This window comes from Lepisosteus platostomus, chromosome 14 (genome assembly GCF_059453375.1).
Source record: "Lepisosteus platostomus isolate fLepPlt1 chromosome 14, fLepPlt1.hap1, whole genome shotgun sequence".
Taxonomy (NCBI): Eukaryota; Metazoa; Chordata; class Actinopteri; order Semionotiformes; family Lepisosteidae; genus Lepisosteus; species Lepisosteus platostomus.
In genome coordinates, this window is record NC_142624.1 from 24831401 (window position 1) to 24858806 (window position 27406).

Sequence of the window (27406 nt, forward strand, 5' to 3'; positions counted from 1 at the left end):
GTGGATGTGTCAGAAGAGACTGCCTTCATTTGCTTATTCTCCCCTGAGTGCAGGTGCAGCTGACACTGAGCCCAGATGTGAAAAATGCACAAAAAAGGTTGGGCATAACAAAAATGACTGCCAATTCAAAATGCAATGAAGTCCTAAAAGGTTTAAGAATACTTATGAAATACTAAAATAAGAAATAATTCTAAAGTATTCCAATCTGTATCAGCTGGAGCACATAGTTAATGAATGAAAATCCAGCTAGGGTGTGACAGTGGAAAATTAAAAGTGGATGAAGCACGCCCACTGAGGATGTAAGATAAACAATACGCCATTTCAACCTCAATGTACTATTATCCCTCTCAAATATCTAAGATGTGCAAATAGCACGGAACCATGGTCAGAGTATGCGTCTTAACTACTTAATTTAGTGGCACTCAGTGGATACTAGATTTTTTACTGGTTTAAGCTAATTTACAGATCTCCAACTGAATAAAAGTCCCTGTCATTTACATAATGTATTGCAGTTCTTACAATTTAAGATGTACTTTTAGCATACGGAACCTCCCAAGAGCAACTAGTGATTTGGGGCTACAAGTCATTTCAATTTGCAACTGCCAATGACTGGAACAACCAGCTCAGAGCAAACTATCTAGCTTTGTACGTGAGGGTGTTTTCAGTTGTATTATTAAATCTTTGCAACATCACACCTCCACAACTTAGCATTGCAGCCTCCTGTTAGATCTTTTACATTGCATTGCTTATTTTCTTTCTTTCACAGCTCTGTCTCCAGTGTAACAATAGTGTACGTTTCTTGCAAAGGTCTCCATTGTAAATGAGAATTTGCTCTTTAGTGACTTACAGGTTAAAAAAGTAAGATAATATTAATGTCCTGAAGGTGATAAACTGAAAAAATGTAGGCTTAAGGAAGAACCAGGAATTAAAACTGAGAGGACAAAAGGTGTATCTGTGCACATTCTTTTTTAACTCTTAAGCACTATTCAAAGCAAACATATACCAATCATACTGTGAAGATTAGCTATTGTATCATAAATCAATATATAAATATCACTAGGACAGTATAAAAGCCATCACGTTTTGGAAGGTGGTATATGTTTCCTCTTGAAAGACGCTGATTAGTTAAGGAAACCAAAAATCTCACAGAGGACTGAAATCCCATGTGTTCACATCTACAAAGTCAGAGGCTGTCCACTATTGCTTTTTCTTAACCCTATCTAGTAGTAAAGAGCAGCTCAGTCTCCTCAGCCTCGTTCAGTTATGTGGTCACTTGTGGTAAAGTCCATCTAAGGCATTGTCAAGTACACAAGACTTATGTGTCAAACCTCTGAAGAACAGAGGGAGTCCCAATGCCACCCTAGGACAAAACATTCTATTTAAAGGCAACTGTGTGGGGTTACTATGATGTTTTCTGAACACCAAAAACATTCACTGATGGAACGAGAAAAATAACAGACAAAATCTGTACCTGAAGCTGCATTTTTGCATCTTTGCTGACACTTTTTGTTCTCCATCTTCTGCTCACACGCTTTTCTTTCTTTGATATATCTACACAATTAGCCTACATTACACAAATGGATTAAAATACACAATATGTGGTTAATGAGACAGAAACAGCCAAACTTTCAGTGTTGAATACATCAGTATATTCTATCCATTCTTAAAACAGCAGTTACTGTATTATAAGGAAATTTTACTGCAATCATAGCAATGAAATGCTTGATGAAAAGATTTAATTAGTATGCACTGTACACAAAACAAGGTAAATGATACAAAAAGTTAATGAAATGCAACTTAGATAACTGAGGTTAGTGGTAATTCATAATGGAATGAGTTATAACATGCATAACTGTTTCTAAAAGTGACTATCATTGTAACTATTCATTTACATTATTTTTCTGAAGCAATCAATATAACAACGGACTAAAACTTATCTAAATAAAAAATGTATACTTTCAAATAGTTCATAGCTATATTTTGTACTATTCAAAATAAGATGACTGACAAACAAAGCAACTGACAGTCATCAGCACTAGAATCTATTTTGTTTTTTACATTAAACCTGACATCATCAGAGGGTAAAGTCAAATATTATTCTTTAAGATGTACTGTATGGCAGTAACAACTGCTTAGTTGTTAACACAATACTTTATCCCAGAAGTGTGTCACTATTGGGCATTCAATGAATAAGCCAGAAGAGTCCTTAAACAATCAGAAACAATATCTATTAATCATCGTGAAAGCTTTGAGACCTTGAGAACAAGAATAAGGGCTTCAGTACGAGTACTAAACTGTAGCATATTCCAAATGCTTTGGGACTGACACGTAAACACATTCTCTTGACTTCCCCCAATTTCCCAGCTGAGGCCTGAGGTGTTTCTTCCGTTATCGTCTTTACCTGCATGTCAGTGAAGTTGGGGGCTGACTGAGTCCTTTGCATTATTTCCAGACTCTGCAGTAATCTGCTCAGTTCTATAAGATTCGATTGGCAGTGTCCAAGCTCTGCCACACAAAAAAGAAAAACATTTTGGGCATCAATGATTAACAATACTTTCCACACATACTGTATAATAAGTTATAGATATTAAACTTTAATAACAGTTCATGGAATTATTATAAATGGAAAGTTTAAAAATGAATAATTTATCTTTATATTTAACATGCATTGTAAAGTGAGAGTATTTGTTAACATCAGCTATGACTTCTAAGCATATGTCCTTACATTATAACAAAAGATGGGTTTTTACGATTACGTGATTGCTTTGACAAGTCATATAATCCTTTTATAAAAGCTAACATGAAAAGTGCTTACCAACATCCTGAAGTATTTTACCATTCTTCAAACCTGATTAAAGTCTAAAGGGCCTCTCTGCATCTTTTTTTAGATCCATTTGTTAAAATAAGCACTGCAGCCTTCTAGCCTAGTTTTGTTAAATCTCAAAAGCTAAGCAGAGCTGGACCTGATCATTATTGAGATGGGAAACCTCCAAGGAAAACCAGTTTGCAGCTTTTTGGATGGTCAGCAGGGTGCGCACTTCAATCTGGAGCAAAATATCCAATCCAATGCCTTGATATGATGACCAGAAAAAAGGTACTGTGAGATATTATACTTGACTGCTTGTGGTAAAGATCCCCCGGCACTGTTCGTAAGAGTAGTAGTGGAGTGCTGTTCCCAGTTTCTGGCTAAATTCCACTTTGTGCTTGCTATATCTGGCCTTCCTAGATTTCCCCCTTAGTAAAAGTGATGTGGTAATTTCTCACCTCTCCTTCTGATATGCTGTGTAGTGGGACTTCTGGTGGAGTTTCGGACAGTGTATCACACAGCGGAGTGTTACACTTCTATAGTGGATTAAGTGGGATTCCATCTAACATGTGAGTATGTGCTCTAGAATCCTTTGTGGTGAAAGGAGCTATACAAATGCAAGCTGTTACTATTATTAGAATAAGAGCTCTCCTTGAATTCCAAACCAGGAAACTTTCATTTTTGTCAGGGGTTTACATTTGCAAAGTGTACTAAAGTTGTCATTTCCCACCTTTTCTACTGGCCTCTGGCCTGCAAAGCTAATCTTTTCCACAGTATTCCGCACTAACAGGTTTTCTATTTCCTCTCTTGGAGCCAGGGATTAAGATAAGGAGTCTGTATCTCTCCTGATTTTAATAACCTGCCACATTTGCTACAGATCCTGTTCTTGATTAAAAAAAATAATGACAAAAAAGGAAAATAACATTACCTTCTGCACATTTATCCATCTCTTCAGACTCCTGTAGCCAGGCTACAACTTTGCTCTGTCCATTACTGTACGTAGCTGGTAAAGCACTGCTGCTGGGAACTGATTGGGCTTGCCAGGGCAAAGTGTTTGGCTTCGTCTAAAACATTGGGAGAGGAAAAAATTAGAATTTTACCAGACATTCATTGGTCTGAGACAATTTTACTGAGCTATGTTTATGGCCGTGATGCATTACATCGAGGCCCATAAAACGCTTTCATTACGTGTTGATCAGATTTATTATGTCTGTACACATTTGTCAATGTCATTTAGTTGTGTGACCAGCTAATAGTAAATTAGATGAGTAAAAAAAATACTTTACACACTATACATCCTAATACTGTGTAATAATGTTGCTGACTTGTAGAACTATAAAGATCCTGTTTTTTCTGAATGTTAAAGTAAAAATACTGAGCAAATCATTTAAAACATAAAAAGGTGCAAAATTAAGCATGCCTACATATGACCTTTTAATTTATCTAAATACAAGCACTAACTTCTGTAAAAAGCTGGGATGATGTGATTGCCAAAAAACCCAAGGATACAACTAGCATCGAACACACAGCTTCAGACTAACACTGTGATGGAACCACTATAAAAGTGCCGTATAAAAAGACAGGATTTGATGAGGAAGAACAAAGTTCTCTCATGATAACATTCTTTTACATTTTGCAGTTACAGTATATTCCACTGTGCTTCGATTTCCCCTGCTAATGTTATGCACTAGAACTGCAAAGAAGTTTGGATAATGAATACCCGGCAGTTTACAAAGGGAGCAAACACGCTTTTACACAAAACAATAATGATTGTTCAGAACTTCCTCACCTCAAGTGTTGCAAAGGATTTCCAAAAGACATATTTCTCTAGGCCACTTAGTAAAAATACAGACTACAACTGAAGTAAGCAAAGCACAAAGGTTATGCAACAAGACGAATAGACAGATGATGCCAAATACTTTTCACATGCTGTATGCAGTTAATACTAAATAATTCGTTCAAGCCTACTTTTCCTTCTAGTCCTGCTCCAGCAGTTGGCATAGCAGATTCTGCATTTGGGGAAGGAGGGAACACATTAAAGGTGGCATCTCTTGGCGATCGGACAATCTCATTCTGACGATACAAACGATGGTGTCGGAGCTTCGCCACCCAGGCATCAAAAACCTCCTGCGATTTGACCTGTGAACAAAGCGCAGAATGCGGTTCAAGAGAAGGCGTACATAAATTTCCCACCTGGCTCTCCACCTCAGGATTCCACTTCAGACAGAATACTTGACGTCACCCAACTGACCTACCTTCAAATGGTAAATGTGCTCCTCTGTGTCCAGGTCAATTCTCCGAGCCTTCTTCTTGATTGACATCACTGACAAGCCAACATCAATACTTCCGTGCAGTTTGCCTTTCTGAATCTTAAAACGAAAAGCAAAATTAGAAACTGCTGTGATCTGAAAGAGTTGACATCTCATGCCAATTATTAGATATGTTGATACAATAGCAGTTTATTGCAGAAATTTCCAGTTAAAGCTGACTATGAATTAGCTGTACAAGGTTCAAAGAGTATAAGGTTACTGTGTTCAGAGATTACAAATGTATTTAAAAATTGCTTTGAGCTACACTTTTCTGTTTCTAATTATAACAAGACATGTATGAGAAAAAAAAACATTTATTGTTGCTCTGACATTTGCACTGTTAAAATTACTTTATGATATCATTTGGAACAACTCAGAAGATGAAATGCTTTATAAAGAATACAATAATTAGAATAAGTAAAACTGTTAGAAATGTTCAATTCAATTAAAAGAGTCCCATCACGATGGATCATGCACAGTTGATTCTTAAACAAAACTGACCTACTCGTTTTAAAACTGTTATTCCAACTAATGAGAATATAGCATTGCTTAAATTACATTGGTTAAATTGCTTAAACTTTCATTGACCTTATGCAAGTCCCATTTTTGTGTAGACATATTTGGCTTGGACAACAATTGCAAGTGTTAACGTTGAGCTAATCCCTACCAAGCCTGTGAAACAAAGTTCTTTTTAAACTGCTCAGTATAAATCTGTGCTCTGTGAAGTAGAGGTGAATAAAGCAAAAAATTGCAAACAACCCACATGCAGAGATGCATATTTCTAAAAGGTACTTACATCAAGGGGCGATTTGGAGTACTTTAAAATTCCATTATCTAAAACAAAAAACCGCTGTGTAAGGAAAGACAAAGAAAGGATTTGGTCAATGAGTAACAAAACACTGAAAAGTGATAATATACAATGACAAGAAAGCGCTTATGAATCCCTGAGATCCTCATTAATGCCTTAACAAGAGATGAAGATAAGATTAAATAATGTATAACACAAAACAATGTATATTTGGGTTACTTAAACATAATGATCCAAAACTAAATATCCTTGTTTGAATAAGTATGCAAAACCCTCTTGACTTAAGCTAGATGTTTTCTGTTTCATCAGTCGCCTGCACTGGCTATTGGGAATCTGAGCCCATTCCTCCTTAGAGAACTGCTTCAAATCAGTGACATTAAGGATTTCCTTGCTACACCTTGTTACTTTTTGCTTACTTCCATAACACTGGTGCTTGTCTGGACCAGTCCGGACTTTGACTCGGCCGACCCAAAACGCAAAATTTCTTCCCTTGTAGCCATTCTGTTTTTCTGCCATTCAGATATTCATGTGCTGGATGTTAAGGATCGCCGTCTTGCTGCATGACTCACCTTCAGTTCAGTGTAAGCTAATATATGCATGTCCTGACATTCTCCAGAATTTGCTGACAACACAGAATTCATGGTTCCTTCAGTGATGGGAACCCACCTGGGTCCTAAAGTGGCAAAGCTGCCCCCAGACAAGAAATTTTTTATATGTTCAAAATCAAAAACTGCCATCCAACAAAAGAATGGCATGTCAGGCATGATAAAGAGAGTATCTCTTTATCATGCCTGACAGTCACATACCATTCTTTTGTTGGATGGCAGTTTTTGATTTTGAACATATAAAATATTTCTTTGTGGCCAGAAATTTCACATTCAACTAGAGTGTCCAGAGAATGTTCTTCCAATATTCTTGTGGGTTGAAACTCCAGACTCTTTCTCAGTACTCTGGAATCTGGTATCTAGATACCATTTTACATTTGTCCTGGTCAAAGAAGCTTCTGTCAAATGCACCCCAACAAGGACCTCTTTTTCAAAGTCACCAAGGTCTCCTTTTACATCCACGCTAGTCAGAATTATAAGCATTTTAAATATCATTACAACATTTTTAAACATGATTCAAATCATGCTGGGATGTTATTTACTTATAACATGAGGTGAACGTGTTTGGAAGTTCTTGCTTTCAATGCACTTGGTGTTCCTTATTTACTTTTGTGTATTTCTGTCCACTAACTGTACTTATTTATATCAGGATATTTGCTGTTGGATCAGTAATTTAATAATCCACCTATGCAGTATTTGATATCTTTGTGTTATACATTTAATCAGGTTATCTTCATCTTTAATTAAGACTTTCAAGAATACCTGGTTATGATTTCGGTCCAGGTTATGGTTTAAAATAACCACCTGTGAATAAACAATATAAACAATGTGTATGTCTTCAACACAATAATTGCTGAGAAGGAGAGACAGGTAAGCAGATGCAGCCTGAAACAGCAGACATACCCAGACAGAGAGATTAACCGATGGGTAAATACTGTATGGCACATAGATTTAATGATACTCCTTATGATTTAAGGTATTCAAACAGTAGGCCTAACAGTTTAAACTACAGCACTCTCTTCCACATTATTGCAATGAATAGGATTTTCTGGGTCACATATGTACAGTATGTTGTATATACTGTGTTGTATTTTATACAGTGTATACTATAACAGCAAAGGATGTACAGCGGTTTTGCAGAACCTAAGTGTGTACATGTATTTTCCTTTCGCTTCTCTTTAAAGGAAACATTTAAAGGAATATGTAGGACTTTTTAGAAAATGCACTGCTTTTACATTATTTTATATGTGGGCAATGTTCTGTGACCATTAATTGGATATAGCAATGTTGACTCAGTAGGTTCACACAAGTCACCTAACGAAGATCTGAAATTAGCTGAAAAAGTTAAGTCCCGTTAAAAACAGCAGTACAATACCCATGTTTACTAAAATAAAAATGGGCTGTCATAAAAATAATATTGTAATCTTTAAAAACACTACCTTATGCCAACCTTTCAGTGGCCATTTTCTCTTTTTCAGCATGAAACCTTCATGTTTGTCTGGTTTCTGGACATTCGTTTGGCCTATCTTGAGCCCTTCAATGATCTCCCAACTGTCACCCTCCTGAAAGACATTAAAGCAAAACAAAAAAAAATATTCAAATCTCTACTCAGGTAGGGCCTGGTTAATCTCTCTATGCACAATCACAAACAGAAATTATGAATCCTCTGCAAACAATCCAAAAAGAGTTTTTAAAAATGAGACAATCAACAACAAAAACATTGATGCACAGTGTTCAGTCACAGCAGACAAGCAAAGCCTACTGAAAGCTTTATACTGTTCTTCAAAAAGTGAGTTCATGTCACAGCTGTAGAAATTGAAGGTAATGCTGCTATTGTTTACTAATTTATTAAATAAATGCTACAATGATCCATTATTATGAACACTGTTTATTCAGCATTTTAACATCAATAGTGTTTCCTTACTCTGCACACTGTTTTTTGAACTTTCACATTTAAAAATAAAAAGGTGAAAATCGGTGTACACCAGGAGACCACCAATATCGACTCCAACAACCTGCCTTTAGCACGAATAAATCTTGAAAGGATATCCTACACTCAACGTGGGCTAATTTAAGAACTCTGCCAAGGTTAGCTGTAAGAAATAAGCCCTGACAACCCCACAACATAAGCTGTATAATTAGATACACCCTCCTGTGGAGCCTGGGTGTGCACTGAAGGCTAACAATGACCTTATGCAAAGCCTGCAGGATTATTCATAGAACTCTGGAGGGCCTTGCTGCTATTATGTAATGTAATAGGAGAAAACAACACATTTCGTCCTGGATTGTGACACTGACAGAGACAAATAATGATGTCCTTGCTGATTTTCATATTCACAAACTGAATTTCATCTCATCTTATTGCCTTTTCCAAAAATAGAAAATATTATGAACTCTAGGGGGAGAAAAAAAAATCAGAAATCAGGGAGGTCTCAGTGAATAGTTTCAAACATGCTTCCTGAAAGCACTACAGGAAAACTAAAATACACAATGGAACAGGTAAAAGTTTATTCCATACTGAAAGGAAAAGAAAAGAGACACAATGTTTCGTCTGTGGAGCGTTTTTCAGCATGGAATAAACATTTACCTTTTGCTTTACAGCCTTAGCATGCTGATGCAGCTCCCAACTTAAAGTACACAGTGTTGAATATTTATGCGAAGGAATTACAGAGTAAAACAATGACACGTTTATAAATCACCTGTAAAAAGATAAAGTCTCTTCCATGCTATCTACTGAGGAATGGTCAGTAATTACACACTAAAGATGGAGGAAAACTGGGGGGAATGATGTAGTAGCCTGGAGAGGGCTAGTGTGTATACAGTAAAGACAAACAACTCACCATGGGAATGAATGGTTGGTATCAACAACAAAAACAGGTGAATTTACGTTTCTCTAAAGTGGAAGCAAAGGTATTCTTTTTTAAACTTCACCATTTCCAATGTATTTTTCTTTTTCTACCTTCCCAGTTTGGAATAGGGCACGTTCTAGGATAGAGGGGCCTCTGAAATGCGTGCTGTCAGGACAGCCACTCCTTTTCACACTGCAAGCCCTAAGGCAGTCGTCAGAGGTGTCAGAAAGGCAACTACTACAGCTGTCCCTGGCAGATCTGCCGTCTCCAAGGCACCTACAGTAGCAACCCATACAGTTCAGGTAAAGGTTTCTCTGGCAGGAAGTCTTACCCAAACCTAGCTGCGTTCAGCTGATTTAGCACCGCCACCATTTCAGGATTCTCTGCAACAGTTGCCTCAAGACAACTAGGTTTGACTCAGCATTGTCTGGATTACAGAGACCAGACTGCACTCTGAAATGATACCTTTACTGGTAGAATAACTAAAAAATCACTAAAGAGAATATTTTTTCCATGTGTTTGTGCTTTTCACCTTAAAGGGATGATCAACAAAACAGTGGCTTTGAACTGAACAGTTTCAGAGAATTCCAGTTTATACTATAGAAGCCATTTCATACAGGTTCATGAATGCTCCTTTGCAAATGCTTTTAACCAGGCTGGTCCATGGTATGGAGATGCAAGGGCCTGTTTGTCATTCTATTCATACCTTCCCTAGTCTATCTCTCTCTAGTGCTGCTCAGTGCCTGACCTCACGGTTACAGACAGTGCTTCTGGAAGCTTTAAACACTCCAGCAACGAGGCAAGAAATTCAAGTGAACCAATTCAGATTGTTTAAAATATAAAGGTGTTTTCAGTTTAATTCACTTTAGAGACATAGTCAGTGTTTAATTTTGTCAAGAATGTGCTGGTAATAAGTTCTGAATTCAATCCTGTAATTTATGTACAGTAGCTGCTGTGTTGAGCTATTTTCTTCTGTGTGTATACTGTTCCATCTGTTCTCAGTGAAATTCAGAACAGAAGCAAAAACTGTTCCATAAAATCTATGAACCGTTGTACATCTCTACAAACCCTGATCGGAAACTTCACCCACAAAGGACAATGAGACTGACCAAAAAGATCCACACACAACAAGTCTTGCATAATGTAAGGAACTTGGTTAAGACATCATCGATCATCATTGTAGTGAAAACATCAGAGACATATGAAATCTTTCAAATCCATGATTATACTGCAAAAAATCATAAAACTGGCAATACTCCAAACAGAACTGATTATTCATGTAGCAAGTCATACGAGACGTAAGGTAAAAAAGGTCAATTTGAAGCAAACATTATGGAGGATGTATTCTCTAGTCAATGTGTAATCATTAATGCTTTTACAAGAGATTAGAATACATGAAAAATGGAATAAAGACAGAGTGAAAAGTATATTACAGTTCCACATATGATATATAAAAATATTCCCTATAAAAATTGTGTATAAATTATTTGTAATGCATCAAAATGGAAGACCATTGGAAAGGGTTGAGTACTTTTGAAAGATACTATATATTAGAGAATATTTATGTTGCAATAACAAACATTACAGTGCAATTTACAGTAAATAATTCATGTTTCAATGTAAACACAAAAAAGCACTGTCAGTCTTCATTTTCAGCAAATGCCACCCTATGCTTATACACAACAAAGCAAGAATATTTAATGTCGTCAAAACACTACACTATACACTATGTTGTGCTTACACTGTCTAAAAAAATGTATTAGCGTGATGAAGTTTATCCTAATATCAGGCAAGATTTTCAATTTATGTTTTTATGGATCACAAGTAAAAGGCTATACAGATGTTACCATGTATTTACATGTATTTTAAAGCAAAAATGTCATTAACAATAATGCAGTTCAGAAGCATTCAACTGTGTTCTGAAGTAATTTCTTGAACCCTCAATAAGTGGCTCTGGCACAGAACGGTAAAACCTTGGTGAGTTCATCAATCGCGATTCTGCATATTTGCACAAAATTATTAGTGACCACTTATTATATGTGAACCAAATTTGCACATTTGTAGGCTGCAGAGCAGGGCAGGAAATGTAGACACTCTCTTGAGCATCTCCATATCTCCATCTCTGCAGTAAAGGCACAGTTAACAAGTTTAAGTTATTAAACGTATCCTGATTGTATAAGTATTCACCCCCTGTGAGTCAATATTTCGAAGAGGCACTTTTGGCAGAAACGGTAGTCCCATGTCTGCTGCAGACTGCAGTGGGTTTTCCTCCAGTATTTCTCTATACTTTTACAGCATCCATTTTTCCTTCCAAGCCCTGATGCAGCGAAGCATTCCCATAGCATGATACTGATATGACCATGCTTCACAGTAGGGATCAGTTTGACATTACAGAGTGTGTTGTGTTGGTCAATGGCAAAAAAATTCTAAATAAATGTTTCTATATTATAACTACAGTAAATTGTCTATATTCTATATTGTATAGTGTAAAATGTGAAAAACTCAAACTTTTGAATGCCACTATAAGGCACTAAGTCCTGCTTTCTCAGAGACTTCAAGGTATCTGACCGTGGCGAATACTGAGGTTTTACTGTATACTTGCTCAGGACATTATTTTCTAAATGAGCTTTCATCAGTTGGTGTTTATTGAGGACAGAAACCATTCATTTCACTCTAACAACACACTTAACCCTCATTGCACATAATCATAATCACCCTGCACAAACCAGAGCTACTAGCAGGTATTCAACTGACACATTAACAGTATGTGGACTCCTTGCCAGTCTTTATTACTTCCATTAGAAATATTCAAGAGTTTCTGCTTGAACTGCCCTGAATTACTGGTTCTGTGTTACCACACCATTTCACATCAATCAGTAAATTCAGGGTCTTGGGTTTGTAATGTTTGCCTACACCTAAAATACTGCAAAAAGAAGGAAAGATGGCACCTACAAGTAACAACGTCTCCAGTATGTGATTAAGCATACAAAACTGATGAAAAAGGTAGTCCTGCGAGTCTTGATTTGATGGTAGCTACAGGACACATATCCTTTCGGCTGGTCTAATACTGCAATCTAGTGAAGTGTTATCTAAACCAAAATTGTACCTGATTGTCTGCATTTTAATGCCTCCTTGAAACCTACACTTCAACAGTGATATGGAAGTAAACCAATACCCATTTGTTTTTCTTGTCTTTTCCAGTTGTATTTCTGTCATTACAGTGCTGCCTATTTTTAATGCTAGGAAGACTGACTGAATGACAGCCTACACTGCAGTATATAATTCCCTAAATGAAACTGAAATCATGGGATCACATAGCATACCTATAACCTATGCTATTATTTAGTACTGTCAATACATGTAATTGTCAAAAAAATTAAAAAGTTGAAAGCTTGCACTACTTGATGTTTCCGAATGGGAACACAAAATAATTCTCCTATATGGTATATGTGTCTTTTGTGATGTAGTTTAACCCTCTAATTAGATGGCATACTGGATTACTGAAATATTTTGACTACCTGGAGGCTTTGCTCTTCGTACGTGGAAGAATTAAATAAATAGTACCAGTGAAGTGGCTGAGAAAGGTTTTCAAATCCGTCTATACCGGGTTTTCTAACACCAGAGTGTACAGGTTCCAGAAAGGTCTGCACTTGCTGAGGAGATGAGAGGAACAGGAATAACAAACATTTTCTCGTTGAAACAGGACTATCTGACACACACTCATGCTGGGTGTTTGTCTTCAGCTGATGTGGTTTATTCAGCCTTCATGTCAACACCCATGAGGGATTTCTTCTGAATGAGAATAATCTCTCATGGTTACCTGAAATGCAAAACCTATACTACTAATTTATGGTAATGAGTTTTGGGTTCTCTGGCTTCTTCATCAATTATTCAGAGACAGACATCGGAAAGTAGTGATGTCAAAGCTTCCATTCAAGCCTCCAGTTGCTCCCTAGGTTTTTGTCATGAAGCTTTCCTATACATACCGCAAACACTCAGTGTGATTGAAAGGACAGACATTATACCCCATGCTTTTAACCTCATTGACTGGATATAAAAAGATAATGTCTCAAATGTACCCGTTTAACGTAACTGTATATTCCTGGATAAATAACACCATCTTATGTGTGTTTTAAAGCAGCAGATACAGTACTGTACGAACAAAGTCAATAAGATTTTGTTTTCCCCAACAGCCATGTTTTGGTAGTATCAGCTTCTCCACTGGTGAGCTGTTTCTCTTCGACGCGTTCCCCGACTTAAATGGGCACTCAAAATATTAAATCGTCTTGGAATTTGTCACAAATGTCAGCACTGATCGCAAACACTTGAAAACCTTCTATAAGACTCATAGGGGTATGGTCCTGAAGGTAAGGACCTCCTATTACAGCTGAGGAGTGCAAAAAAAACATGAAATAAATATTTTTTTGCACTGAAAAAAATGAAAAAAGGGAAACCAATAATATTCCCAGACTGAAACCTATGCCTCAAACTAAAAGACCAGTCTACAAGAAATCTTGATCACACTAAAGATAGAGGGATTAGTTTCTAGTATTCTAATACGAAACAAAAATAAATGGAAAAATCTATCCTCAAAAAACTGAAATAAGTTTAAGTAATCAAACACTAGAATTAACGACAAATACAAATGAAAGAAAGAAAATATGACACATCTATTTAAAACAAGATTTTTGAGAGTGTCCGGCACATGCAATAATGCAGTCCTTGGATGAGAAATCTAGTGGAAATCAAGAGTGTAACATAAGCTAAATGGCCTCCCAATGTTCTGTATCTAACATTTCTGATGTTTTTGCGTTCAACAGGAACATTATGTTGGGGTTTTATTTTTTTAGAATTCTTAACCACCAAAGCTACAGACAATCGTGATCAGTAAAGAATCTGTGCTTTTCCCTTCTTAATGTTATAATAATGGAAATAGGAAATACTGACAGGCAGGGGGGTGGCAGAAAACTGTCAGAGGTTGTTGTTCGACTTTTAGGAACAATTCATTCAAAAGCCACTTTCCCTGCAATACTACTGAATTAATCAGCATAAAATCATGGATTTCATTTTACTACAGACATTTAATAAAGCAGACTTTTGACATGATAAATACCATTTCTAAGCCCAAGCTACAGTACCATTTCATAATATATGGTCTTTTTCTCTTACTCCATCTTATAACCTGTTTTCATGCTCATAGACATAAACACTTACACCTATGACAAACACCTCTCTACCATGACACACCTTGTTTGCCATAAAATGGTGTTTGGCTGGAATACGGTAACCTTACAAAACAAAAAGAAGGGGTGCTTCAGTCTTCCCTCCGAAAGCTAGCTCTCTTCCTCTCAAAAAGCAAGTAGGAAAGGTTCTAATTCAGCCACCTGCAACTGAAGTTTGAAGCTTTTTAAACCCAAAGAGAGTTGTTTTAAATGCGGCTTCTTACCTGTCTGCTGTCCCTCTGAGAAGATGACGAGGACGAGGCACTCTTATGCGTTGGTGTTGATGTTTTGTGGACAGGGGTCGACGTCTTCTCCTCTGTGCTCATGGCCCTAGGCTGGGGGCCACGCTGTTGATACGCCATTGATGTCTGAACTGTCCCCCCTCAGGTGTTAGAATCTCAGGAAACCAGTTGTAAATTAAAGGGCATTATCCTGTTTGTAATGAAGGCCCAACTCTGCACCACCTTCTCATTCGCCTCACCTAAGGCAGAGGAATAAGAAACGTTATTGTTGTGCTGCTAGCACCTAATTTTGTTCACATCAACGTAATTTTCCTTAAATATCTTCATTTTAAAGAATACTTTATGAAAGGGAATAAATATATTTTAAATGTCCAAAACAATTTAAGAATTTGCTATAAACCAGATCAGATTTCAACCAGACAACCAAATGAACCATACAACTCCTATTTTAAAATCCCATGGCACAGCATTCCTTATTCAATCAGTTAAATGTACTCTATTTTGAAATAGGTCCAAAAGTGTATTTTCACAAGAACATTACCCCAATAATATTAGGGGAGGAAAGATTCAGAAAATTTAAAACTTGCTAAGGTAACCTTTATTTTTAGTGTCATAAAATGTTATTTAATAAGACCTATTTATTAATAATGCTTGTGTTACGCAGAACCAATTTCAAGAATCTGTCTCTGAGCCCCAGTAATTTCTTTTAGCAGCCCAATAACCTGCAAAGATCTCACCCACAAGCTTTCCCTTTAATGTATGCTTCACTGATACATGGCTGTGATTTCAAGTTGTTTTGTTTTTCAGAGAATGAGACACGGGGTCAGAATTTGCATTTCTCATCAACAAAGGTTTGAGCATAGTCTTAACAATCACTAGAAACACATTGTTTACTACTATGTTCAGACTATCCTGATGTAAAACAAACAACGATGAAATTCATCAGGATTATGTCAGAATAACAAATTGGTAGTCATCATCACAACATCATTAGAGCTGTTATGAGCAGTGAAGAAATGGTAACATTAACAGCAACAGCCTCACTAGAATGTGTTATAGTTTTAGAGTTTTAACCCTGTTTCTCCGCTACTTGAATAGAAACTAAAGCGCAATGCCTATACAGTAACTGGATAGGATGGTTCAGCAGTTTCTTTTTTCTTTATATTGTTCCCATTGTACACAAAACCTTTGTGCAGACAAGTTTTGTTTACAAAGGCTACATATTTTGACTTAATACAAAAAAAAATATACAGCACTATGTAAAAGATTTTTCCATGAAAAATACTGCTTTCATGGAAAAATCTGAATGACTTGAACTGAATGATTATGTACATTCTACTTTGTCCTCATCAAGACAATGTGGGAAAGCAAGAAAACAAGCAAACAGAAAATCCAACAAAGTGTGGAATGTAAATCCAAGAACGTTACGCTTAAGCTTTGGAATACACTAGTAAGACTTTGCTTACAACACTTTGTTTGGTTTTGGACACCAAACAGCAAAAATATACAGTACAGTCACAGAAACAGAAGAAGAGCAACAAGAGGACTGCCGTATTTAGACTGACAGGGGAATACAGTAGCTCTATTTTGGGTATATCACAGATAAAGGGTTATAGACAGGATTAACCGAGGGGACTATTTCACACTTAGTAGTGAAACAAAGACAAGTGACTAGAGGAAACGTAAAGGGGAGTTTGTTTAGGACAAAGAATAGGAAGCACTTGTTTACACAAAGGGTTGTACAGTAGGTGTTTGGAAACCAACAAGGTGGTTGAGGCCCAAACTCAGGGGCAATTTGACCTCCTCACATTTGCATCATTATGCAGTTCTTATTGTTTTTTATAAACAAGTCAAGGCTATCACTGGACCAGGGGCAGCGGAAATTATTTGGTGAAATATAAAGTCATACATTTTGTGGTGAATTTCCTTATCTTCTCCACTTAGTACTAGTTTAAATGCACACAACCCAGCACATTAAAGACATCCTGTTGGTTTCTTTGCTGTCTCCAATATACAGTAGGACATTTAATGCAAAAGCACCTGCAGGCTAAATAAAGAAATTAGCCTGTTTTAAAGAAGAGCTACCTTAGACTGCTCTTGAGATTTTGTAGAAGCAAGCCAAAGAAGCTCCAAATGGGACGCACTTCAATGAATTTCAATAAACCCTGAAGAAATTATTCATTTTCAAATACAAAAGGTCATGACGTCTTAAAAAAGGTTTGCCATATGTGCTCATCTGTGTAACCCACTATGTTGTTTAAACTCAGGAATGGGTAAGAATTCTTTAAAAAATAATTTGAGGGCCAGGAATACAACCACCCAGGTTCTGTCAGTTAATTGGACTCATGGGAAATGACTGAATTTCAGTGTACACTGAATTTGTAACTCATTTGTCGCTATGTTTTAGCGACCCATGTATTTTAGTACATTGCACAGAAAACAGAAACAAATTAGGTATATTAACACTAGAAAAATCCATTACACTACTAAGCCAATTTTTGTTTACAAAAATATTCTAAAATCCACTTTACTGCAATATTAATAATAACATATGCAAGCATGTCAACGTTAATCTGTTTTGAGAAAATGTCAAAAATTCTCCTGGCAATATTAAAGACTTTCATTATAGCATTTAATCAAAATCAATAACCTGAAACATTTCTGCCACTTATAATACACACAGATCATCTGTAAAAAAAAAGTTCCTGCATGCTGCATGGAGAAACGAAAAGTAAAACAAATTAAATGATCCTGATATAATTACTGTCCTTTTTAAAGAGAGCAATTCACATCTGTTAATTTAACAAGAATAATATTTTTAGGTGATTAAAAAATTAAAAGGCTTCAGGGAGAAAACGTAATTGGTTCAAATCTTGTCTGTCATTAATAAGATCTTAAAAATGCAAAATAGCCAGATCACATTCTTTATCAGCATATCCTTCTGTCCTGTGTTATAATATCTTCTAACGGCAGAAATAAAGTGGTTTAAGCAGCACTCTGATGCCAGGAAGAACACTAGCTATTTTTCCTGCCTCATAATCTTGGCATTTGACGAATTCATGTGTCATGTATTTATAGAGTAAATTCACCTTGTTGCAATTTATTATAAGAAACTCTATCACTTCATTTATGGGTCAGCTGAAGAGAACTTAACAATGGAGTATACACTGACACAGTACTAACCCTGCAGTACTGCAGAGGAGATTAATGATTTCTTCTCAAGATGTAAAAGTGAAATGATTCATGAAAATAATATTGCTGCCTAAATAAAGCAGACATGAAAAAACTGTAATCAAGTTTACATAAGGGCCATGGAACAGGAAAGATTTATGCTTTATTTTCAGGAATTTGGTTGGCTGGTTTTAGTAGCATTTCTTTTAAACTGTTTTACATAAGATTTATGTAATCCAGCCCATCTGAATCGTATTCCTTTAAGACTGTCTCTGAACCAACACCTGTCCACTGAACGTGGTTAAACTCTTAAATCACACAGTTAGGCTCTGCTGTCTGTAAATTAATTTATGCTTTTATATTTGTCCACGTATGCTTTTATGGTATTCTTATTGAAATTTCCAATGCAAATATACATTATAAAGTCGAAGGTTAAACAATAGTGCTAGAGTATAGATCATTGATTGAATATAATAATAGTCTTTCACAGTATTTTAAAGGAAAATTTGTTTGCAACAGCTGGATTCAGTACCTCCCTACTTTGTCATATTTCATATTTAAAATTCAGAACAAAATGTGGATTTAACATGCCCATAACACAAAACACTAACAGTACAGCTTCTAAACGAACTGCCACACTACATTTTACAGAAGGTACATAGAACATACAGTTTCACATTTTGCAACTTACAGTATACTGAAGCTTCTAAGCCATTAAAAATGACAAAGAAGACCCGAGTTATTTACATCAGATCAGCCAGCTACCCCGTTTATAATGACAGCCTTTACCTCTGTGCAAAGCAAACTAAAAACAGACCTTTAGATAATGTGAAGAGATGATAATAATGAGGGTTTTTAAAGGCTTTCATTCCCAGATAGAATGTGCACCTAATTCGTTGAAGGTGATTATGAAACTATGAAAATTCCGATCACACAACTGACTAAGTCAAAAATAACTCAAAAAAATGCCTGCTTACTATGGTGAGTGGTCCTGTATTCATAAGTCTTTTTCATTTAAATGGAATATGACATCAATTCTGTATAGTACTGTATGCTTAACTAATTAAAACCAGAATGATGCTTTTAACGGATGTCATTTTTGCACATACCGCTCTTTAATGTTTTTCTGGCCCTATTCTGTTTTTTCTCCAAATATTTTGACACAAATAACTGTTATTTTCATGCATAACCTTCTGTTTAATAAAATTATAGGATCCAAACATTTGTACTTTTTATAGTATCTGAAACTGCAACTGCATCCAACAAGCAGTAAGAGATCACATTGTATAGTTTCCACAAGGGACACGTCTCAGAAAACATTATTTGATTAGATTAAGAGTATGTTTTTTTTAAATGTGCATTAATGATGGGGAAATCTTTTTGGAAAACTTTCCAAAAAAGACCACATAAGACGTAAGACGCTAAACCACAAATGCAAAATGTAGTGCAAGGCTAATTGCGTTTTCCCGTTATTTCAAATCACAATACACACCATGTTAAATGTGTGAATGTTAAAACGTGATTACAGTTTCTAGCTCATAAAACAAAAAGAAAAACGTCTTTGCTTTCTTTTTCAAAGTAATTAAAAACAGGGGACTGAATGGGTAACAGCACTTGAAGTCATGGCTGCAGTGAAACTCATTCACAACAGGATGCATCTGGCAGACAGAGCTTCCTCCTATTCGTACAGTACTGCACATGTAATCCTGAAGCATTGTGTAAATCTGTATCTCTCATCCTCCCTACTGTTCGGCACCTTCATGACTACTAAGTAATGAACCACTGGTCAAAATGGGAATATCACCAACACCGACTTTATTTTCCTCATGACACTGAATAATTAGAGCAAAAAAACTCGAATGCACTGTCATAAAAAATAAGTATTAATATGGGCCTTTCAAAACAAATGGGTTTTGATTGGATAATCTTGCAGGAAGACAGATTTTCTACACATCCAAAACAATTTGAAAGTGCTCTCCAAAGTTTAAGAGCGCAGGCAGAGAAGGCTGCAGTCTTGTAATTGGGACACACTATAGAAACCGCATCAAAGGACTGAAGACTAAGGCAAGGAGTATAAGTGGACATAAGGTCAGGATTCAACTTTATTGTTCACTTTTGTTATACATTTTAAGAGTTTTTAAAAAATGCAAGCAGTTTGAAGGTGTTGATAATCGCCATTAAAAAGCTGAATGCCAAAAAAAGCATCTGAGGGTTTGACTTGCTACTGTATTTACAGTAAAAAGGTGTGGTTGTGGATGCCTTTCAAAAATAATAACAAGGGTATCCTGCTTATTACAACGGTCTTAAAAACAGCTTGCATGCTATTTCCATTCCTCTTCTGCCTATATACAGTATAACGATCTTCTATATATGACACATTGGCATTCTAAAGAGAGCACCTGCTACAGAACACACCTTGTTTTCTCTTTAATTAAGGAAAAAATAGATGATTTTTAGAAGGACAAAAATGTATGGCCATCTTTATAAATCACATGTCACAGCCCAATTTTTCTGCAGTCAATAAAAGGAAACATTCATAAAATGTAGGAAGACAAGAAGGAAAGAGAATGAAGGGAATATTAAATGTTTGGATTGCTTTGCTGTAGTGATTTTTTCAAATAAAAGATAACCATTGATAATGTAGCGTGTCTGGTAGTAAGTAAAATAATATTTTCTAAGCCTATTTCTTCTGAAGTAGAAATAGCCATGGGTTATTTCAGAAACACAAAAGTTCTCCTTAAATGAATAATGATATTCAGATAGAGAATATGTGAGCTGAATACCCAAAATCCTGACTACCAGGCTCTTGCACACAGAGATGAAGATAAAAAGTATGCTACAAATATTAATAATGACGGATAGAAATCACTGCTAAACCAATAGAAATATACGTTTCAGTGCAATCTGCAAAAAAAACCTGGTTCACTTTAACCTGATAAGAAAATAAGACCCTGACTAATGAGTGCAGAGGACAACCTCAAAAAAGAAAAAAGATCATTAACAAAAAACGATTAAAATGGTCAATTAAGGAAAAATTAATTTAATCAAAATTCCCTAAATTCCCAGTCTACACAGTCTACTCAGAAGGTTTAAAATCTTGATGCCACAGTCTCCCCAGGACACGTCACAGTACTTATCAGAATAATTGGTTCTGTTGTCCATGGCTTTACAATGTTATCCGGTTATTCACCAATTGTTGTTGTGTTGTTCTTGTTTATTGTTTATCTTTACCAATTAACATAATCTTAATTTTATTGTTGCATTAAAGCTCATAGACTATCAAACATATTCTGGGCCTTTCTGCTGTTACTTCATCTTAGACTATTATCCATGTTAAGTTTTCAGTAAAACCAGCAGATAACATTTCTCTAAGCTGATCGTCAGGAAGTGTCCACAGGAAGCAAGGATGAATCATACAGTTTCACACCTAAAACACCCCGCACTGATCCGCTCAACCCTCATATCATAAAAACTCTGTCTCATTCATCTTTAAAGATGTTTATTTTACAGAATATTTAAAGTGGTGGGACAATTAATAAAAATGAAATAAAAAGGCAATTTACAGAACACATTATTAAATATGATAAAGGTACTGAAATGAATAGGAAAACAAGGCTCTATATGTAAAATCGATATACACAGAAACAATATATGACTATTTTAACATGGTATGTGTCCTATATTTAATCATTTTTTTATTTGGAATGACTAAAAACTTATATCTGCCTTGTTTTAAGGCCCACATAAGACCTGTGACAAGGACAATAACAGCTACCTAACTTGTGTGGGGCCTCATTAAGAGCTTTCCTGCCCAGATTCAATTAGTCACACTGATAATCTCATAATTCCTGCTACTGCGATTGTCCCCCGCTGTCAGAGCAAAATCCTTCAACACACAGAGTTTATCTCCATAGTCATTCTTGTTAGCACAAAATAGTTATGGTGATAAAACAAAAGGAGTCAGACAATGCTTTGTATTCAAAATAAACTGAAAACTACTGTACATGTCTAAAATATTTGGCTAAAAGAAACACTACGGTTTGCTTTGCCAGCTTCAAAGCTTTGCATATTCAGTCTATATTGCTGTGCAGTGAGCTGGCTTAGCCCACATTTATCTCTAAAGCCTGCTGCACAAAGGTGTGGCCTACATTCTACATATGAGCCATTCAACTACCTACATATAGACAGACATAGCATTAAATTGCTGAAGTTAGAGTCAAGAAGACTGCCACAACTTCCTTTTTAGTCTTCAGTTAAGGAGGGTTGAGATGATGTGTATATTTAGCTGCTGTGGTGTGCTAAAAGTGGCTGATTTTCATCTTAATGGAAGGAAAGTGAATGTAGAACAAGCTTGTCCTCCAAGACACAAGCTAGCATTAACTGCATTTACTAATTTAAAAACTCCCTGATCAGTAGTTCTTTGTACTAAAAAATGTATCGATAAGCATTTGGATGGTTTCCACACACAAACATCTTTAGTTAACCATCTGAGTTTAATCACTTTTACTTTTTTGTTGATTGTTAAACACATTTTGCCTACTGCCCTACCCTGCCTTGTTCATTCATTAGTTCCGCATCACTGAGAAAAGAGCGCCCTTTCCCATATTCATACAATACCACTTGTGTTTCTCTGAAGAGTCATGAAGGAATGTGACACAGAAATAGTCTTTGTGGAAGGATGGCTTAGAACATACTCACTGACAAAAGAAATGACCCTAAGAAAAAAATTCAAAATCTATTAGCTTTCTAACCACTTCATCCAATACAAGGTCATGGGGGGAGCCCGAGCCTATCCCAGCAAACAACAGGCACAAAGCAGGATGGGAAGCCAGTCCATCATAATCCAAACACACAGACACAAACATGCATACACTCTCACCTAGGGACTTTTTTTCCCCAGAGGCCAGTTAACCTACCAGCATGTCTTTGGGCTGTGGGAGGAAACTGGAACATCCGGAGGAAACTCACCTGAACATCCTGGGAGAACATACAAACTCCACACAGACAGCACCCCAGATTGGGAATTGAACTCAGGGCCCCAGCACTGCAAGACAGCAATGCTAACCACCACTGTGTCTCCCAAACATACTGTACAAAAACTGCAAGGAAATTACGGAGATGCTAAATAATGAGCAAGTGTTCAAACAACAATAAAAATAACAGAAAATGCTACAAAGAAAATGAACAACACTGTTCAGATGACTTCTGTCAAAGCGTTGAAAAAAACACCTCTGCAACAAGCAAGCTTTATCTTTATTGTATCACCCAAGGTTCTCCCATGGCCATGTAGATTTCCTTACTTGCTTTGAGTCAAAAGGACAAGAACTGAGTACTAGAGGATCACAGGAGTAAAACTAAATTGAACCAAATTCTGGTCCTTAGTCCTCTCTCACAATCAGTGTTGTTTGTACTTCAAAAATGTACTTAAAAAGTACAAAACAACTTAAATAAATGCTACATTTTGCAAGTCCATTCCATTTCCATATAACAATTTATAAAAGAAATAAATTATAAATTGTACTCACTATTGGCTACTACTTTCTCATGCTTTCATCCATATCAGCTTCAAATGTTAAAAAGAACTTTTACTTATGCGTTTAAAATTGCGCATAACACATCACTTTGTGATATATACCTGTATGACTAATGATATATTTAAACCACTACAACCTAGCTGTTATGAAATAAATATTAATGTGGTAGTTGTTATTCTTGTGAGACTGGACATAGGACAGCACTGGATATTCATCCATATTTAATAAAAAATAATCATCAATTATTTTATTAATAGTGAAGCCTGTATATTAAATAAGAATCATGTACTTTCCCCTATTTATGTAACATAAGATACTGCTTTTAGATTTTTGTAACAAGAACATAAGGAAAATTGAAATGTATTTACAATTTATCTGCCATACACCTCAAGACAAATCTTAACACAGGCCTATTTCATACCATTTAAGTCATGACAAAGTCAAAACAATGCAAACACTCCCTTCTTGCTCTCCATGAGACACAGACACACAGACAGGGAGAGAGAAGCTTGGGGTCAGAGTGCAGGGTCAGCCATTGTACAGCGCCCCTGGAGCAGTTGGGGTTAAGGGCCTTGCTCAGGGGCCCAACAGAGTAGGATTCCTCTGCCGACTACGGGATTTGAGCAACCTTCCAGCCACAGGTGCAGATCCTTAGCCCCAGTTATGTAGTTTAATAACTACAGAAAGTTATTGTGGAAATCTGAGCTTCCTGTAAAGGTTGTGAGATGTTTTCCTGATAATAAGGAGTTCTGCAAGAACTATATCAAATAAACTTGTGCTTCTAACACAGCCCACACACAGTAAATAGCAAGAAGTATTGATAGGTCTCTATTGGTCTTTTCTAAATGTTTTGTTTTTAGAGCAATATAAACTGTTTACAGGAAAAACCCTCAAAGCTGTCAAATTGTTTTACTAAACTGTCTGGTTGGTTAGTAAATCAGTTTTATGGGACAGTCTTAATTATCATGATAAAATTGAAGAACAACAAGAACTGAAATTATAGCGAAAAGTATCTTTTTTTTTAAAAATGTTCTGTTGCATTACATAAAAATAACATCATTATAATACAAAAAATGCTGAATGGTTTAAGGCATTAAGGTTTTGTCTCAGCCCTGGAATGGATCTCAGCCCAGTAACTAAATATTGTACACAAGTGCTGAGTATATTATATTGAATGTTCTTTCACAAAAACTGAACCCCTCAGCAATTGATTTACTGTAAGAGAAAAAAAGGCTGTCCTACATCAGCAGTGAGTCATCAACTTTCTTAAACCTCTTCTCAAAGGTTATTGAAATGGTAATATACTATACAATATAATATAGACTATAGATAGTTACCAAAAACCTTGAAGAAAGATTCATAAAAATCTGAAAGACACACCATTGGGAGTCACCATGACCCTGCCTGCAGAGCTAAACAACCTCAGTGAAAGATTTGGCAGCGAAAGGTAGGAGCGGTGCCTGTGTAGTGCACAGTACAAGGCAATACTGTATACTCGGACCCAGGCCAACGTGTCTGCTTGATACTTTGGTTTAGAGTTGCGTGAGGGACAGAGGCAAGCAAGGTACCAGGGTTAGCCGATGAAACACTAAAGATAGGAACTCTTCACATTATAACCCCTATGAAGCACAGTGTTATGTTTAGTTCAAATGGTTGCCATGCCGATACTCTAGGGAGAATACACTTTTGCTGTTCCCTGCAACCAGTGTCGCACCTGTGTGTTCATGCATCAGGGAGACAACAACCAAAACAAATTTCTGGAGGCAGAAACATTTCAGCCATCAATACTTGGCCACATTTTAGTAGCAGTGACAATGAAATACAGTGGTAGACCTCTTCTACAGCAAATCATCATCTTGATAATTAATATATGACCATATTTAATGTAACTACACCTATAAACTGCACCATGTTCAAAGACTGACAACAAAATCCCACTCAGAAAGTGTTCGTGTTTTGCCAGATTAGTACACTGCCCTTAACAGAATGCTTCCACCTTGCATGTCATAAACATTTCAGGGGCTTTTGAAGAACATGGATATAAGGCTAACAGTGTTAGTGTTAAACAGTATTTTACAAAACAAAAGCTGATAGAAGATTTTAAAGATTTACTCCTAAAGGAAACTTCGATATCAACCAGAAAAGGATATTATGATTTCAGTGTCAGTACGGACATAATCACTGGGTAATATGGGCAAAATCAGAAAACTACAGAAGTTTCTTCAAAAACACAAAGTATTACTCTCACCATAGGAGTATGATAACACACCTACAGTACTGAGTTCAGAGTTCCCTACTATAATACTTGAGAGAACATTATACAGCCTGTTGCAAAGATCATTTTTTAAATTAATTCCCCTTCCCCTGATTGCTGTGAAATGGCGTTGTGATTATAATTGTCTGTTTAGCCTCACAGTCTGGGATGAGAGGCGCCTTGTAAAATAAAAATATGGTCTGTTTATACATCAGGATCACTGATTATGAACAATAAAGCCACTTGTAGGCATGTTTCCATTAAATTAAATCTTGTAGCTTTATAAAGTCTTGATGAAGTAAAAAGGAAAGTCTTAATGAATCCAAACTATATTATTATTTTAAAAAAGCATAACACTTTATAACCCAATAATGACACTGAATTTTTTCATGACTTCTAAGCTGAAATAAATTATCATTCACACGTACAGTATACACTAAATTTGTCACAATTCACAAATTCACAATTTTTCCCATGTTTAACCTATATTTATATTCTATAGCATATAAACCTTAAATCACAGAACCAGATATCTCAGAAGTACAGCCTTACTTAATTTGACTTAAAAGTGCTTAGTTATAATGACTGTAGGAAACAAAATTGTTGTAAGAAATAAATGATGATGATACATGCTGTATCAAAATTATTTAAATTTGTTATAATATAAATTCTAAGCTTCCTTATGAGTGAAGAAATACATATTTTTTTAAATATTTAAATACTGTACCCCTGTGTAGAAAATCCTTTTATATAAAAAAATAATAAAAATGAACAAATTATAAGATTTAATATGACTACAGTATAGTAAAATATACTTTCCTTTGGGGAAAATACTTAAAATTATTTTTTTTATTGAATTGACAAACTTAACATAACTTTGAAAGCCAACTACATTTTATGGAGCTTTCAAATTTAATAGAAACCGTATAAAGGGATTCTACAAGTAATATGGTTTATCTAGAGGGAATGTTGGGATGTTTTGGTGTTTCTCTGTCTTGTTAAAAATGGATTTACTTGGTCTACAAATGAAAAACATGTCACTGTGTTTGTTTTCAATAACTCCACTTCAAAAGCTTTCATTTTCAACTTTAAGTATGACTAGTTTAAATATATCTCTGTAAAAGGAAACCATTCATATCATACAGACTATATGATGTATGGATGCAATTCATAATAGTGTGAAGTGAAGCGACCTATACACCAATCATTACCAAATGATTTTACACACACAGCAAATGCCACAGTTGCTGTTTGAGCAACTCTAGTCTAAATCAGGCAAAAAATGTTATAACAACCCTGGGTGATTGCAAACCTGACTAACCTCAACAATGAATTCTCACTCATACTCTGCCTGGGTCTAGGGTTGCCATTGAAGAGCACAAACCTCATGATTAACGATGTCCAAGAGATGCTCAGAGGGATTTAAAGCTTGATTTGTCAAAGAAAAGCATATTATCCCATTGAATCTGATGCCGTTGGTCGTACTGAAATAGAGCTTGAATGTTTCTGTGAGCAATGTGATAAATTTACAATTCCTCTTGCACATAAATGCCTCAGTACTGGCACTCGTATTTTATTTTATTTTATCGTTATCTTACAGTACATT

At 35.9% G+C, this 27406-nt stretch overlaps 1 protein-coding gene across 4 annotated transcripts in view; it reads right to left on the reverse strand.

The window, feature by feature from the left end:
• The window catches only part of osbpl6 (oxysterol binding protein-like 6), a 62958-nt gene that overhangs the window by 27066 nt on the left and 8486 nt on the right, over positions 1 to 27406 (reverse strand). For 3 of the 4 annotated variants that reach the window (XM_088605188.1, XM_088605186.1, XM_088605187.1), the window contains exons 2-9: positions 14824 to 15080; positions 7968 to 8090; positions 5912 to 5965; positions 5062 to 5175; positions 4775 to 4945; positions 3735 to 3870; positions 2402 to 2505; positions 1472 to 1564 (exon numbers count right to left, since the gene is read on the reverse strand). In XM_088605188.1, the coding sequence (XP_088461314.1) occupies positions 1472 to 1564; positions 2402 to 2505; positions 3735 to 3870; positions 4775 to 4945; positions 5062 to 5175; positions 5912 to 5965; positions 7968 to 8090; positions 14824 to 14961 (933 nt within the window). In that variant the 5' untranslated portion in view covers positions 14962 to 15080. The remainder of the gene's footprint in view (positions 1 to 1471; positions 1565 to 2401; positions 2506 to 3734; positions 3871 to 4774; positions 4946 to 5061; positions 5176 to 5911; positions 5966 to 7967; positions 8091 to 14823; positions 15081 to 27406) is intronic. The other variant, XM_088605189.1, reaches the window with a different exon arrangement.